The sequence below is a fragment of the Lolium rigidum genome, chromosome 1 (genome assembly GCF_022539505.1).
Source record: "Lolium rigidum isolate FL_2022 chromosome 1, APGP_CSIRO_Lrig_0.1, whole genome shotgun sequence".
Taxonomy (NCBI): domain Eukaryota; kingdom Viridiplantae; phylum Streptophyta; class Magnoliopsida; order Poales; family Poaceae; genus Lolium; species Lolium rigidum.
The window spans coordinates 160,541,416-160,558,179 of NC_061508.1; the positions used below are offsets into that span (position 1 = coordinate 160,541,416).

The 16,764-nt window shown below is 45.7% G+C and overlaps 1 protein-coding gene across 1 annotated transcript; it reads left to right on the forward strand.

Moving 5' to 3' along the window:
- Positions 1 to 14,696: 14,696 nt before the first annotated feature.
- On the forward strand, positions 14,697 to 16,057 carry LOC124682659 (mitochondrial pyruvate carrier 1-like). Its single transcript, XM_047217303.1, has 5 exons — positions 14,697 to 14,789; positions 14,901 to 15,039; positions 15,416 to 15,470; positions 15,549 to 15,684; positions 15,808 to 16,057. Exons 2-5 carry the CDS (start codon positions 14,944 to 14,946, stop codon positions 15,842 to 15,844), a joined length of 324 nt encoding a protein of 107 aa, XP_047073259.1. The 5' UTR covers positions 14,697 to 14,789; positions 14,901 to 14,943; the 3' UTR covers positions 15,845 to 16,057.
- The last annotated feature ends 707 nt before the right edge of the window (positions 16,058 to 16,764 follow it).

Below are 16,764 nucleotides of genomic sequence, written 5' to 3' on the forward strand. Positions count from 1 at the left end.
CGAAGCGACGATGATCAAGTGAGGCATTCCGGCTTGAGTGGAGCTTGAAGAGCTATCATCAAGATCAAGCGGGATGCGCAAGGCAAAGGTATGGCCTTGCTAGGTTTTCCTTTTACCGGTCTCAAGGTGGTTGTTGGGAGACCAGATTATATGATAGATAGCCGCACTATCAAGAGGGGCTTTCGATTGGGTAACTTGATCGCATCGTCTTAGGGAGCTCAATCCTTTGCATACTTTGCATATCCCTATTGCTTCTTGGTATTTCTCTGTGTGAGGTTCTTGAGCTTGTTGCTAGCTTTACAACAAGCCCAAGTTCATCGAAAACGGAATCCGCATGCATCTTCTATTGCGTTTTCGAGTTTGGACGTCTTCACCGTTTCTTAACGGTGGGAGACTCCCTCTCTAAACTCATCTAAAATGTTCTGTGAGGAGTCTCCATATTTCCAACAAAATTGGTTTCGTGTCAATCGGGGTCCGGACACAAAAGTTATCACAGTTTTTGTATAACATGTTTTCCTGCTCACCCGGTCAGGGACCCGGTCGGACCGGCCCATGCGCCGGCCGGTTCCGGTCTGCCGCCCGGTCAGCCGGCCTACAGACCGGCTGGCTCGGCGTGCCGTCCGGTCGACCGGTCGCCAACCGGGGGACAACCGGATGACCTCCTGGACGACACAAAGTGACCCCGGTCGGGGTCCGGCCTACCGACCGGTTTGGACCGGCTGGTCCGGTCTGTGGCCCGGTCTGACCGGGCCATGGACCGGACGGCCCGGCCCCGAGGCCCGGTTGACCGGCCTCCTCGACGGTTGACTCAGCCCAACCTTTCCCCAACGGTTATATTTGCTCTTGGGCTATAAATAGCCCTTCTTCCACCTTGGGCAGAGTTAGTTCTTCTATTCTCTCACCTCCATTGTTGCCTTTGAAGAACTTGCTCTCTCTCTTGTCTCCCCCCATGATTCTTGCTCATTTTTGAGGGATCTAAGAGAGGACATCTAGATCTACATTTCCACCAATCCATTTCTCCTCTAAGTGAGGGGATCTCTTGGCATCTAGATCTTGGAGTCTTTTGTTGACTTTCCCCATTGTTCTTCCTCTCCAATCTCATCCTAGCATTTGTTGTTTGGGTGGGATTTGAGAGTGAAGGATTTGAACACCTCTAGTGTTCTTGCTTTGCATCATTGCATAGTGTTGAGCTCTCCACCACGATTAGTTCGAGTGAGAGACCGTGAGCTTGTTACTCTTGGAGGGTGACCTCCTAGTTGGCTTGGCGGTTGGTGCTCCGGTGATCTCTTCAAGAAGATTGTGAAGAGGCCCGGGCTTCTCCTTCGTGGAGCTTGTGAAGTGGTTGTGGAGCTTGTCATCTCCGGAGCGGAGGAAAAGCTAACCATAAGGAAAGGGCCATTATCCTTCGTGGGTGTGGTTCGGAGAATAGGGTGAGCCTTCGTGGTGCGGGGAATCCTTCGTGGGACCTCCACTCCTCCAAACGTGACGTACCTTCTTGCAAAGGAAGGGAACACGGGAATACATCCTCGTCTCCGCGTGCCTCGGTTATTTCTATACCCGAGCTCTCTTTCCTTGTGATAGCCATCGTGCTTGAAGTACATATATCTTGCTATCACTTTTGCTACATATATCTTGTGCCTATCTTGCTTAGCTCTAGTTGCTATTGTTACACTTAGTTGAGCTTAGCATATTTAGGGTTTGTGCTTGTAAACTAAACGATAGTTTAATTCCGCATTATTACAAGACAAATCCGTAAGAGTTTTTAATTGCCTATTCACCCCCCCCTCTAGGCGACATCTCGATCTTTCACTATCAACTAAAAAAACCCGTTAATTACTTAATAGTGAGAGGGCACATATTTTCGTGACGGTAATTTCTCAACGGCACAGAAGCGTTGTAAATTTTACATGAATCTTCAACATAAATAGTATTTTTGGACGCTTATTACCCTCCAGAGATTCTCCAGTGCATAATTCTTTGGCGGTACCATCATTTGCCGCCTTTTTAAAATAGTGAAAATAATATTGTGCCCTTCTACGGTACCACCGCGAAAAATAATACTTACTCCACCTTCCCTCGCCACTTTTTTCCGGTTAGAATACTATTAACTCCTTCTGCCGCATCTTTAGAAAGGTGTACTTACTTCACCCGCTACCTCTTTCAACCTGAGAAAATTATTTTGTAGCAACTCCCGAACCGCCTTTTTTTAACCAGTGAAAATAATATTGTGCCCTTGTACGGTACCACCGGGAAAAATAATACTTACTCCACCTTCCCTCGCCACTTTTTCCCGGGAAGAATACTATTACCTCATTTTGCCGCATCTTTAGAAAGGTGTACTTACTTTACCCTCTACCTCTTTCAACCTGAGAAAATTATTTTGTAGCAACTCCCGAACCGCCTTTTTTAACCAGTGAAAATAATACTGTGCCCTTCTACGGTACCACCGGGAAAAATAATACTTACTCCACCTTCTGTGGCCACTTTTTCCCGGGATGAATACTATTACCTCCTTCTGCCGCATCTTTAGAAAGGTGTACTTACTTCACCCGCTACCTCTTTCAACCTGAGAAAATTCTTTTGTAGCGACTCCAGGTACAAAGACACTCAACCATGTGCCGCATGTTTTAGTCGAGGAACATAGTAGTGCCTTCTTTATGGTATCTTAGAAAAAAGTCTTGCTCAGTTATCCATCACACCTTTTAACAGCCGTGAATTTCCCTCGCTCCGCCCACTATAGATAGTGGCTGCCATACTACCTTTATTTTTCATCGCACCAGGATTACCTAAAGTCGCTTGAAAAAGACGGAACGATGCCGCTACAGTACTATTTTTATATTTCTTGAACAGTGTGGAAACACCGGCACTTCTATAGTACTTCTACGATACTATAACCAACAATCCGGCGGCCAGGGACGCGGCGGCAGGCAAGCTTCCTAGTTAATGTTTGTAATCACATTGGTCACTCTCAGCTCGACCATGTCCGTCAAGATACAATACAATCTAGCGCATAGATAAACTCGCCAAAAATTCTTAAGGCCTTCTTTGGTGCTAGATTTTTAGTGGGGATTAGTGGGGATAATCCGCAACAAACTCTGAATCTCCACTCATTCTAAATACATGTTTGGTCCTAGAGTATTTAGCGAGTTTAATCTCCGCTTATCTCCATTTTTTCTTAAATCATAGTGTAATTATCTCAATCCCCAATACTCTATCCATACCTAGTGGATCGGGGATGAGATTTTGTAGGGATTGAGTGACCCTAACGGTTCACCCGTATTATCCCTACTAACTCCATAAACACTCTAATACCAAACAAAACCTAACGGATCCAACACGTTTATCTTTGTTCGATTAGTCCTTAAACTATGATAAGAGTAACAAACCCCAGCCGCCGCCGACGTCCTTGTCCGCGCCACGACGGCCATACGTGGACATGTGTCCTATCCATCCGTCGTCGACACATTTATATAGAGTCTCGTAGTCGGATCTCACAAAGTCACAATGATTCGTTTGAAAGAAAAGTCACAATGCCGGCCGGCCGCCACAAGTGGCGTCTAAGGTTAAGTCCCATTTTAATCAAGCATCACCGACCGGCTGCTACGTCTGTTTTACTCTACTACTATGCTTGTTTAATGTTTATTTTTAGTTACCTCAAGTTACTGTTCGACACGTCCTTCATCGCACTACGGGAGAACCGACGTGTGCCGACGGCCAGACTATGTGCCGACGGCCAAATGTCGGGGCCGTCGGCACAGAGGCCTCCAGCTACCGGCGACGGAGCTCACCGTCGGCACAGCATGGCCGTCGGCACAACGCACGGTACACCGACGGCCACCCTCGGCGCAACCGCGGCCGTCGGCACAGCTAGGTGGAGCCCGAAGGTCACCGTCGGCACATCTGCAACCGTCGGTACACGCTCGACAGGGAGGGCCCAGCCGTTAACCGTCACGGCACCGTCTCGCACCTGTGCCGACGGTAGCCCACGGCGCAACGGCGGCCGTCGGCACAGCGACTGACTGCTGGGTCCCCCTTCTGCTGTGCCGACGGTGACCCACGGCACAACGGCGGCCGTCGGCACAGCCAATTATGCACATTTTTTGGTTTTTTCTATTTTTTTTTGCATCAAAGAGATAATTATTACCCATATAATTATTAATCCATATCATTTTTTTGTTTATTTATTTCTCACTGCTATTTTGGCGAACCCCTTTGCGAGAAACCTATATATATGTATAAGGGCGGTATAGAACCCCTTCGCCAGAAATCGAACCTCGGAGGGGGTGAATGGCCCACACACGATACAAAATACTTAAGACCCACACACGATACAAAATACTTAAATAACTAGACTCACACACATACCAAAGCGCTTACAGAACTAGATCCACACACGAACCGAAACAGTTAAAGAACTACACCCACACAGAGGAAGCAAAACACTTAAAGAAACTACACCCACACACATGAACCAAAACACTTAAAGAACTAGACCCACACACAAACCAAAGCTTTTAAAGAACTACACCCACACACGAACAAAGCACTTAACACTGGGACCTATGACCTAACCAAGCACTTAACACATAGCTGTGCCGACGGTGTCACCGTCGGCACAGGCCCATAGCTGTGCCAAATGGCAGGGTCTGTGCCGACGGTGACACCGTCGGCACAGCTGCTGCCCAGCGCGCGTTTTTTCCAGTTCAAATCGAACGATTTCCCGCCGGTTCGGGAAAAAAAGAACCGTGCCGACGGTGAAACCGTCGGCACAAGTGGGCACGTTGACGGCAGCCCGGCGTGACGGCGAGATGAGTGTGCCGACGATGGGCAGGCCGACGGCCACCGTCCAGCCGGTCGGCGTACGCCTGTGCCGACGGTGTCGTGCTACGCCGACGGTGCCCGCGCGAACCCCGACGCCATCTGTGCCGACGCCGGTACGCCGACGGTCACCGTCGGCAGAGACGGTGCCGACGGTGGACTTACCTGTGCCGACGGTGCGGGGCCGTCGGCCCACGGCGTCTTCCCCGTAGTGTCGGGTCTCACTTCAGTTAAAAGATTACGACCAATTTGCGACGATGTCAAACACGCAGACAATTGTTAAGGACAAAATCGTGCTAAGCTAGTCTGCTAGAATTTAGGGTATTTGGCCTGGCCCATGGCCCATTATCAAATTCTGAAACTCACATGGCCCATTCCAATAATCAGTGGCAGTACTAGTGGGAGCTAAAGTTTAGTCCCACATTGCTAGTTGGGAGAGAGTTGGAGTGGTATATAAGGTGGGCTGTTCTAGTCCTAGTAAGTGAGTGAGAAGAGAGAGAGCCCTCGCGCACTCCTCCTCCTCCGCCGCCCGCCTCGGCACGTCACGTCACGTCACGTCCCGACCCGACGCGCCGCGGCGTGGCGCGGCGCGGCGCGGCGGGTTGCGGGAATCTCGCCGAGCCGAGCTTATCTTCCCGAACCGCACTATATAAGCGCGGACTCCAACCCTAGTCTGCATCAGACGCATACGCGACTACCTGTTTCCAGTTCATTGCGCCGCCGCCTTCGTCTTCCTCATCCCGTCCGTCGGCGTGCACCGACTTCCGGGACGAGAGGCCTCCGGAACCCTGCCTCTCGTGAACCTGTACGGGTGAGGGGCAATCAGGTTTTTGGGGAGCGCTCCGGCGCGACTACTGGCATCACGACATCGTCATCGGACGACGAGTTCCTCCACACCGACAACTTCTTCCCGGACCTCAGTGACTTGTTCGGCAACTTCAACATGAGTGACAACGACGCTGCTGCAAAGTATGTGATCTTATCGTCGCTCTTTCAGTTTCTGTTAGAGTTTCTTCTTCTAGTTTGTGTGGTAGATGCGATCAGTTTATCTTGTTTATATGTGATCTGTTCATCTACCTTACTAGTCTGCATGATTAGTTTATTTGTTATTTTCGTAGTCATGATTTATCATTTACTTGTACGGATTATTTCATATGAATATTTGCTTATATTCCCAACAATCCAAAAACCTGATTTTAGGCAAATCAATTCAAGCAGCGTTGCTGCCGCTACTCGACCTACCCTCTTTGATGGTATGCATTACAAGAGGTGGCGCACAAAGGCAGTTCTATGGTTTACAAACCTAGGCTGTTTTAGCGCCACAGATGGTAGACCTGAGGGGCCTCTCTCTGCAGAGGAGCAGGAAAAGTTTGAGAAGGTCGACGCCATGTTTAAGCCGGCCTTGTTCAGCATTCTTGGGGACAACATTGTTGACCCGTACATGGTTTTCGACCATGGTAAAGATGCGTGGGATGCGCTCGAGGCCAAATTTGGGGTCTCGGATGCGGCACTCGAATTGTATGTCATGGAGCAAGTACTATGACTACGGGATGACCGATGAGCGCTCCGTGGTTGAGCAGGGCTCATGAGATTCGGTCTCTTGCCAAAGAACTCGAGCAGTTTAAGTGTACCTTACCGGACAAATTTGTGGCCGGCGGCATTATTGCCAAGCTTCCTCCCTCGTGGAGGAACTTTGCTACTTCTCTGAAACATAAGAGACAAGAGTTTTCCGTTTCGGATCTCATTGGCTCGCTTCATGTGGAAGAGAAGGCGAGAGCAAAGGACACACGCGCTCGTAGTTTTGAGGGAGGTTCTAGTGCCAATGTGGTACAGAAGAAGAACTTCCAATCTCACAAGTCTAAGAATAAGAACAATGAAAAAGGCAAGTTTGACGTGAAGAACAAAGCCTCCAACTCAACCAACTTCAAGAGGAAGACTTCTTATAAGAAGAAAGGGAACTGCCATGTTTGTGGCGCTCCTGGACATTGGGCTCCTGATTGCCCAGAACGCCATGATCGGCGTGAGAACAGCGGCAAGTCCGCAAATATTGTTATTGGTGTTGATACTGAGATGAAGGATGTTGGGTATGGTACTTCTCCTACTGTCCTTTCAGTATGTAATTCTCCTGATTGGTGGATAGACACCGGAGCCAATACACATGTATGTTCTGATGTCTCTATGTTTTCTTCTTATCAGGTTGCAAGGACTTCTTCCGTGCTGATGGGAAACGGCTCACGTGCTTCTGTTCGTGGTGTTGGTACGGTGGATCTGAAGTTTACTTCGGAAAAACCATCCAGCTGAAGAATGTGCAGCACGTTCCTTCCATTAATAAGAATCTCGTTAGCGGATCGCTTTTATGTCGAGATGGTTTTAAGTTGGTCTTTGAGTCCAATAAAGTTGTAGTTTCCAAGTGTGGACAATTTGTTGGAAAGGGTTATGTGTGCGGAGGCGTGTTCCGCTTATCTTTGTCAGACTTATGTACTCAAATTATTAATCATGTTTGCAATGATAGTGATTCCGATATTTAGCATTCACGACTTTGTCATACTAATTTTGGGTGCATGACGCGGCTAGCGAATATGAATATAATTCCGAAATTTGCTATTGTCAAGAAATCCAAGTGCCAAGTATGTGTGCAAGCTAAGCAACCACGTAAGTCTCATAAGACTGCGGAGGCAAGAGACTTGGCACCGCTGGAGCTTATACATTCAGATCTTTGTGAAATGAATGGTGAATTGACAAAAGGAGGAAAAAGATACTTCATGACTTTAATTGATGACTCTACTCGATTTTGTTATGTGTACCTCCTGAAATCTAAAGATGAAGCTCTTAATCACTTCAAAATCTTTAAAGCTGAAGCAGAAAACCAACTTGATCGAAAGATCAAGCGGCTAAGGTCTGATCGTGGTGGAGAGTATTTTTCCAACGATTTTGATTCTTTCTGTGCGGAACATGGTATTATCCATGAGAGGACGTCTCCCTACTCACCTCAGTCAAATGGGGTGGCCGAAAGAAAGAACCGTACTCTAACTGATTTGGTTAACGCCATGTTAGATACATCGGGTCTATGCAAGGCATGGTGGGGGGAGGCGATATTGACTGCGTGTCATGTCCTAAACCGTGTCCCCCACAAAGAACAAAACCATTACCCCTTTTTAGGAATGGGAAAGGAAAAGGTTGAAACTCTCTTACCTACGAACTTGGGGTTGTATGGCGAAAGTAAATGTGCCGATACCCAAGAAGCGCAAGCTTGGACCAAAAACCGTGGATTGTGTTCTTCTGGGATATGCATTTCATAGCATTGGCTACAGATTTTTGATAGTAAAATCTGAGGTATCCGACATGCATGTCGGTACAATTATGGAGTCGAATGATGCGACTTGCTTTGAGCACATCTTTCCTATGAAAGAAACGTCTAGCTCATCAATTCAGGAGATGCCTAGTTCATCTACTCAGGAATTATTTCCTGAACCTACCATGGCTATAGAACACTTTGATAATCCTGTGGAGGATGATAGTGAAACTCCCAAAAGGAGCAAGAGACAGAGGACTGCAAAGTCCTTTGGTCACGATTTCATTGTGTACCTCATGGATGATACTCCCACTTCTATTTCAGAAGCCTATGCATCTCAGGATGCTGACTACTGGAAGGAAGCTGTCCGTAGCGAGATGGATTCCATCTTAGCTAATGGAACTTGGGAGGTTACTGATCGTCCTTATGGGTGCAAACCTGTAGGGTGCAAGTGGGTGTTCAAGAAAAAGCTTAGACCCGATGGTACTATTGAAAAGTACAAGGCACGTCTTGTGGCCAAGGGTTATACCCAGAAAGAAGGTGAAGATTTATTTGATACATACTCACCTGTTGCCAGATTGACCACCATTCGAGTGCTACTATCCTTGGCTGCTTCTCATGGTCTTCTCGTTCATCAAATGGATGTTAAGACTGCTTTCCTAAATGGAGAGCTTGAAGAGGAAATTTATATGGAGCAGCCTGATGGATTTGTAGTAGATGGTCAAGAAGGAAAGGTGTGTAAATTACTGAAGTCTTTATATGGGCTTAAGCAAGCGCCTAAGCAGTGGCATGAGAAGTTTGAAAGAAGTTTAACCGCTGAAGGCTTTGTTGTAAACGAAGCTGACAAGTGTGTATACTATCGCCATGGTGGGGGCGAGGGAATCATTCTTTGTCTCTATGTCGATGACATATTGATATTCGGGACCAACCTTAATGTGATTAAGGAGGTCAAGGAGTTCCTATCTCGTTGTTTTGAGATGAAGGACTTGGGAGTAGCTGATGTGATCTTAAACATCAAGCTCGCCGAAGGATGACGATGGTGGGATTACATTGCTTCAGTCCCACTATGTGGAAAAGATCCTAAGTCGCTTCGGGTATAGCGACTGTAACTCTTCTCCAACGCCTTATGATCCTAGTGTGATAATTCGTAAGAATAAAAGAATTGCTAGAGATCAATTGCGATACTCGTAGATCATTGGTATGTATTTAGCCAGCGCCACGAGGCCTGACATCTCCTTTGCGGTAAGTAAACTCAGCCGTTTTGTGTCTAGACCTGGAGATGTTCATTGGCATGCTCTTGAGAGAGTTTTGCGCTATTTGAAAGGCACTGGCGAGTTATGGCATTCACTATACTCGGGTATCCAAGGGTACTTGAGGGTTATAGTGATGCAAATTGGATATCCGACGCTGATGAGACTAAGGCCACAAGTGGTTATTTGTTTACACTTGGAGGTGGCGCTGCTTTCTGGAAGTCTTGCAAGCGGACCATCAATTACGAGGTCAACTATGGAAGCAGAACTCACAGCATTAGACACAGCCACCTGTCGAAGCGAGTGGCTTCGTGAGCTCTTGATGGACTTACCCGTGGTTGAGAAACCAATACCCGCTATTCCTATGAACTGTGATAATCAAGCTGTGATCGTCAAAGTAAACGAGTTCTAAGGATAATATGAAGTCATCAAGGCATGTGAAGAGGAGACTGAAAGCTGTCGGGAAAATGAGAAACTCCGGAGTTATAGCGTTGGATTATATCCATACGTCTAGAAACCTGGCAGACCCCTTCACAAAGGGACTATCACGAAATGTGAAAGAAAATGCATCGAGGGAGATGGGTATGAGACCCATAGTATGAGCTGTCCACGGTGGTAACCCACTCTATGTGATCGGAGATCCCGTGAATTAGAGCTGGGAGACAAGCTGTTGGTCAGCTGAGAGGAGAGTATATATCCCTATAGCAATTTTACCACTCCGTAAGATGCAATACTCTCCTAATCTGCATGGCAGATTGATAATTATCTTAATGTGTTCTAAGTGGCTTATTTTCGCAAAGATGTTGTCCTGCAGAACATCTTTTGAAGAACACACCTATATGAGTCTGATTGTTAAACGTCGCAATCTATGAGAGTTGGGTGCTCTCTAGTAAACTCATGAAAGATCCTGGAGTATGACGTATAAGCTCCAAACCGCGAGGAAGCCTCGCGGCAGCCTAGTATCGGTCTAGGCTTTGTATGAAGCTAGTGCGCAGAAAACTTGTAGTTCAAGGCATAGTCCACTATCCAAGTTGCAATCTAGTGTAATATGGAGCTTTAAGTGGAAGTTCAACTTAACAGTCTCCACGACATACCGGTATATAAAACAATGTTCTGGAAACTTATTGATGAGATGTGCCAATGAGAGTTTGTAGGGGATTGCTAGAATTTGGGGCATTTGGCCTTTGGCCCATGGCCCATTATCAAATTCTGAAACTCACATGGCCCATTCCAATAATCAGTGGCAGCACTAGTGGGAGCTAAAGTTTAGTCCCACATTGCTAGTTGGGAGAGAGTTGGAGTGGTATATAAGGTGGGCTGTTCTAGTCCTAGTAAGTGAGTGAGAAGAGAGAGAGCCCTCGCGCATTCCTCCTCCTCCGCCGCCCGCCTCGCCTCGTCACGACGCGGGTTGCGGGAATCTCGCCGAGCCGAGCTTATCTTTTTGCTGTTTGGGAAATTAATTGTGTAATCAATTTCGAGTCATTAACGGACGCGTTACTCAGCCGTTTTGCCTTCCGGTTTTTCTGGATCGTGGCTCTGCCGACTCGGACGTGGGCTGCGTCCCACAACCTTCCCGAACCGCACTATATAAGCGCGGACTCCAACCCTAGTCTGTATCAGACGCATACGCGACTACCTGTTTCCAGTTCATTGCGCCGCCGCCTTCGTCTTCCTCATCCCGTCCGTCGGCGTGCACCGACTGCCGGGACAGTAGGCCTCCGGAACCCTGCCTCTCGTGAACCTGTACGGGTGAGGGGCAATCAGGTTTTTGGGGAGCGCTCCGGCGCGACTACTGGCATCACGATGTCGTCATCGGACGACGAGTTCCTCCACACCGACAACTTCTTCCCGGACCTCAGCGACTTCTTCGGCAACCTCAACATGAGTGACAACGACGCTGCTGCAAAGTATGTGATCTTGTCGTCGCTCTTTCAATTTCTGTTAGAGTTTCTTCTTCTAGTTTGTGTGGTAGATGCGATCTTATCTTGTTTAAATGTGATCTGTTCATCTACCTTACTAGTCTGCATGATTAGTTTATTTATTATTTTCGTAGTCATGATTTATCATTTACTTGTACGGATTATTTCATATGAATATTTGCTTATATTCCCAACATACTCTTGGAGTACATATCAATCTGCCAATAGTTAATTACCTGGCCCAAGCGTTACCCAAGTAGTTTACTAACCATTGGAGCTTTCTTCCTCGACCATTCCTTGCCAGAGATGCAGGAACCGTGATAGCAACCCATTTGCGATTACGTGAACTAAGCAGACTCTTTTAGCAACTGAAAAGAGGGAAACAAAAGATACTCGTATAGAGAAGGTGGGTGGCGCTCTCTTCCCGTGATAAGGGCGAGAGCGTGTTTCACGTCGGACTCAGACTTTGAGAAGTGAAGTCACAGAGGCAAATTCACCAATCTTAACTTTTTATTTACGATCAAAATAACGTATCAGGTTGACTTAAATTTGTAGCTAAAAATTCCAATGTGTTCAGAAAAAAATGAAAAAGATTTAATGAATTGTAAATATTTTATTGTATATTCTGAGAAAGTTTCAATCCATTTGATTATGTGGTTTGTGATTAGATAGCTTTTTATGTTTCAATCCATAGAAGAAATTATGTACTTGCAAACTAATCATCTATAAATGAATTGAAACTTTCTCAGAATAAACAATGGAAATTTTTTTATTTACTGGAATTTTTAAAAAATTTCTGGACACTTTGAAGGTTGGCGGGGACTTCACAAATCGTAGTTTAATATCTAACTCCAATCTCTACTATATGTGGATTCGCTTGTGCGCGTAAAGGCATGTTTTATCTATCTTAATATCGAACACCAATCTCTGCTATATGTGGATGCGCTTGTGTACGTAAACACATGTTTTACCTATCTTAATATCGAACACCAATCTCTGCTATATGTGGGTGTGCTTGTGTACGTAAAAGCATGTTTTACCGTTTCTCTCTAAAAAGGTATGTCCTAGAAAGTTAGGAGTTCGTTTGAGAATTTCAACCGATTATCCGCCTTTAGATCTAACAAGACATAAATTTGGCCCGCCTGATCAATGTAACATTAAACCTTTCCATGCAACATTTTTATGGATTGATGTTATATTGTGTGCAACATTTTTTTGCCTTGGTTCGTAAAAAGGTACTTCCTCCATTCCTTTCTATAGTGTCTATAGATTTTTAGCATTTGTTTCAGAATATAAGGTTGTAGCTTGGCTTTTTTCAATTACCCCCTCCCCCGTTCAGCTTCCACACAACATGCGTGATAAAAAATCCATACAAAAATGCATGGTCCAACGATTCCTTAAAATTAGGCAACAATGTTTTACTTTCCTTAATTGAACTTGGCTGCACATATATGGAGAATCAACAAGAGAGATTTGTGTGATTTGTTATGGTAAGTTAGGAAGATATGGATTTCCCAAATTTTACGTTGATTTCGAATCGTTCAGCTAGGGGATCTTGTGTAAAAAATACTATTGCGCTAATTTCCGTGCCAAAAAACTATAGGCATTATAGAATGGAACAGAGGGAGTAACATTTAGATCACGCCCATTAGAAATTAAATCAATATAGTAAGCAACACTTCACATTCAAAGTCATAATATCTTTGAGAAAAATCGATAGGAACACATACGCCATGACAAATCAACAAATGCAACACCACGAAATAACCTTTACATCATGAAGATAATATCTCGAATAGAAGCTGAGAATCATTGCAACATGTTAGCATTATGTATGCAACACATGACACACAAGCTTACAACAAATCAAAAAACCATTTGCACCATCATAAACCCTAAAAAATTACTAACCTCCACCATCAATAGTGTCGGCACCAACCTCACCCGCATGGGCTCGCCGATGTTAAATCCGGCTCGCTGGACCGTAGGAGACTCACCCAAACCCATTCGCCTCAACATGTCTTCTTCCCCAAGCTCGTAGGCATGAGTAGGCTAGTTCTTGTTAGAAACTCCCATGTTTGTCGTTTGGGCGTGGGGGAGCGTAAAGAGAGAGACATGGCGTGGGTAGCCATAGGAGGAAGGATCCATGGCAGGGGGATTTGTGAAGGAGACACGGTAACATCATGATACTTTGATAGAGAGGAGCCAACGAGCTTCGGGACACAGTAGCTAGCAGCGGTAGGGGCGCAACCTATATAGAGCTAATAATCGAGGGAGAACGAGGTGACTAGTCAATTTGAATTGATATGTCGGTATATTTTAGTCATTTCTTTCTAAAAACATCACCTATTTTTCAATTTCAATTGTTATGTTGTTCTCATATGTGGGTAAGGATTTGGCTACCTCATCGGAAGCTTTCCAAATGGTGTTAGAATTTGTGGTTAGCACAAATTACCACTTATTATGGACATATTTAATAGAGGAAAATGTTTTAGTTTATGACAAGTGTTGGAATCATCGTTGAGTTGTTACATTTGTCCATTATTTTCTATAAGAGGATAACCCTCCATCTCTTTATCAAGTGATGCACATAGCCATACTACATTGGTCCAACTGTTGGACCCCTTGCTCCTTTGCGGTGGTGTACGAGATTTAAAACCTCATCTCTTGTGGGCGGTGGAGGCAGGTTATTTGAGACGCGACGAAACCTTGAACTTGAATAGTTCTTTCCCTCAAACTCTTGGGTCTGCACTCGGTATTGAATAGTACTAAAAAGGTTCCTAGTGTATATTTTTTTCTAAAGTCAAATAATGTTAAGCTTGTAGAAAATACTATCAACAATTACAATATGAGAGTGGATTTTGTACTTACACGCATGAGTGTGGGCGTTTCTGTCACCGTCCATTTATTTCCCAAAATTCGTGCTTACCATGGTAGATGAAAAGATTTCTTTCTCACCCCTCTTTTTATCCGAATCTCAAAGCACAACGGGCGGTGATGGAAACATCCACACCCATGCGTGAAGTACAAAAGTATTTCCCTTGTAATGGAGAGTGGATTTTGTACTTGCACACATTGTTGTGAGTGTTTCTATCACCGTCCATTTACTTATCGAGATTCGTGCTCGCCATGATAGATGAAAAGATTTCTTTCTCACTCCTCTTTTTATCCGAATCTCAAAGCACAGCGAACGGTGATAGAAACATCCACACCCATACGTGCAAGTACAAAAGTATTTCCCACTCTTGAACTACTCAATATTATATCAGATATACTACGTAATATAATAGAGGCTGATGTTTTTTTTCTCAGAGATTAGTAAAACTTTTCATGCTTTGATCGGATAGTGTGTGTCAGTGTGTGCACACTTGAACTTGACGCACCCACTCCACCAAACTATCTCCTTATATAGAATGGTCCCTCCCTCCAAGCTCCCGGCTTCGTTCTCCTTTCTTCCTCTCTCTCCACAAGGCCATATCCACCCGCGGACGTCAAAACAACCTACCCGAGGTCTCAGCCCCCCTCTCTCTATGTTTCCAAGCGTATTTGCTTCTGATATCTACCCGTGTGCTGACTGCTGATTCGAATCCGCTATATGGTGTGGCTGAGATGATCGAGCAGGTAGTTTGAGCGCTGCGGTGCGGGGAGAGGGTTCCGGCCGGCCATGGCGACGGCGTTCAAGGCGTTCCTCAACAGCCCCGTCGGCCCCAAGACCACCCACTTCTGGGGACCCGTCTCCAACTGGGGCTTCATCCTTGCGGTACGGGCTCCATGATCGATTCTCTCTCCCTGCCTACTCGTATATCTTCCCCAAATTAACATGCGTAGTTTGGTCGATCGCAACGACGAGGAGTGTCCCAGTGGTATTTTTCTTGCTCCCAGTTGGCCGGAGCCATCTTATCAACGGGAACTTTGTTCAGTACTCAATTATTCATCGTTATCCATAACATTATTGGACGTGAAGCAAACTCTCTTTCCAGAAAGTTAGGAGAACAGTCAACAGTGTAAATTAGGAGTATATTTTTCTTAGGTTCTGGCCGGCTGGCCCTCTTGTCTTACTCTTGGGCTCTTGGCTTCTTGAGTTCTAGTACATACACTGTAGTTCAATAAGCCCTCCAATTTTTGTTTTATTCCAGGGCATGGCTGACATGAACAAGCCACCTGAATTGATATCCGGCAGCATGACAGCAGGTAGGTTATGCAACTAGTCTAGCTATTTGATGATCATACAGCTCAAATTTTCATTTTGATGACCATTGTGTTGTGCAGTCATGTGTGTGTATTCTGGCCTGTTTATGAGGTTCTCATGGGTGGTAAATCCTCGGAATTATTTTCTCTTGGCGACCCATGCCTCCAACGAAAGCGTTCAGCTCTATCAGTTATCTCGCTATGTTAAGGCCCAAGGGTAAGATTTTTGCGCTGATTTTTTATGTTACAATTAAACTTGGTTTTAAAATAAATTTGGTCGTTTGTTTCCGTGGTATTAATTTATGATCGATGTATTGGTGTCTGAGTTTGGATTTTGCAGGTACCTAGAGAAGAAAGAGCCTGAGGCCCAACCGTAACCATGGCAGCGCGGACACCTCTGTCACTCTTTCAACGAGATCATTTGGATTCTGACGCTCTATAATGCTCATGATGTTACCTGTTTCTGCATAAAGATCATGTCGCATAGAAACCTCAATCATACCTGTGTAGCTTTGGAACTTCTAGTTCATGAAACAATGAATATGATTACGCATCTATCAAAAGTTTACAACACGCTCTACACAAAGCTATCAAAATACATGGCATTATTTCAGTCACATGGCTGGATTACGGGTTTTTGTTCTTAATGTTGAGTCAGCGGATAGCTCTCAAATTCATATTGTTGCGAAACTTTTACATGGAAAAAGATGAGCCAATACTAGTTTATGATGTGAGAGCATACCTGGCCATGGGCAGCCCGGCCCGAAAAACTCGGGCATGTGCCGGAAAATGTTGGCCCGACAGCCGGGCCGGGCCAGGCCTGGGTAGCCCGAAAACGTCAATTTACACTACGGTCCAGCCCACGCCCGATGGCCCGACGGGCTTGGTGGGTATTTGGTCGGGTCGGGCTAGGCTTGGGCCGGTTTTTTCAACGTCGGGCTTTCCTCGGCCCGGCCCGAGGCCCGGCCTGGCCCGACACATGCCCAGGTATATGTGAGAGGGCTCTCGGTCAACACAAAAAAATTGCACATGGAGAGGCGCCGAAGGGCTAGATACCATTAAGTATCCAAGTGGCGGGTACAAAGTACAAAAGGGACTCAAGGAAATACATAAATAACAACTAAGTCCCTAGATTTTACAAAGAAGACCCTGAAAAGGAATACAGAAACACAATTAGGTCCTCTACCACATCCGAGGAAGATGGAGCTCCAGCCATGGCCGTCAACACCGGTACTAGGGACTACGCTGCATGGCTCCTAAACGATGACGAGCACCATGGCGAACTCATGCATAGGGT

Bases quoted from the DNA above. Each gene is read 5' to 3' on its own strand.
- LOC124682659 (XM_047217303.1), top strand. From the start codon at position 14,944: ATGGCGACGGCGTTCAAGGCGTTCCTCAACAGCCCCGTCGGCCCCAAG. The intron at 15,471-15,548 runs GTAGGTTATGCA...TGTGTTGTGCAG, and splicing joins ATCCGGCAGCATGACAGCAG to TCATGTGTGTGTATTCTGGC. The intron at 15,685-15,807 runs GTAAGATTTTTG...TGGATTTTGCAG, and splicing joins CGCTATGTTAAGGCCCAAGG to GTACCTAGAGAAGAAAGAGC.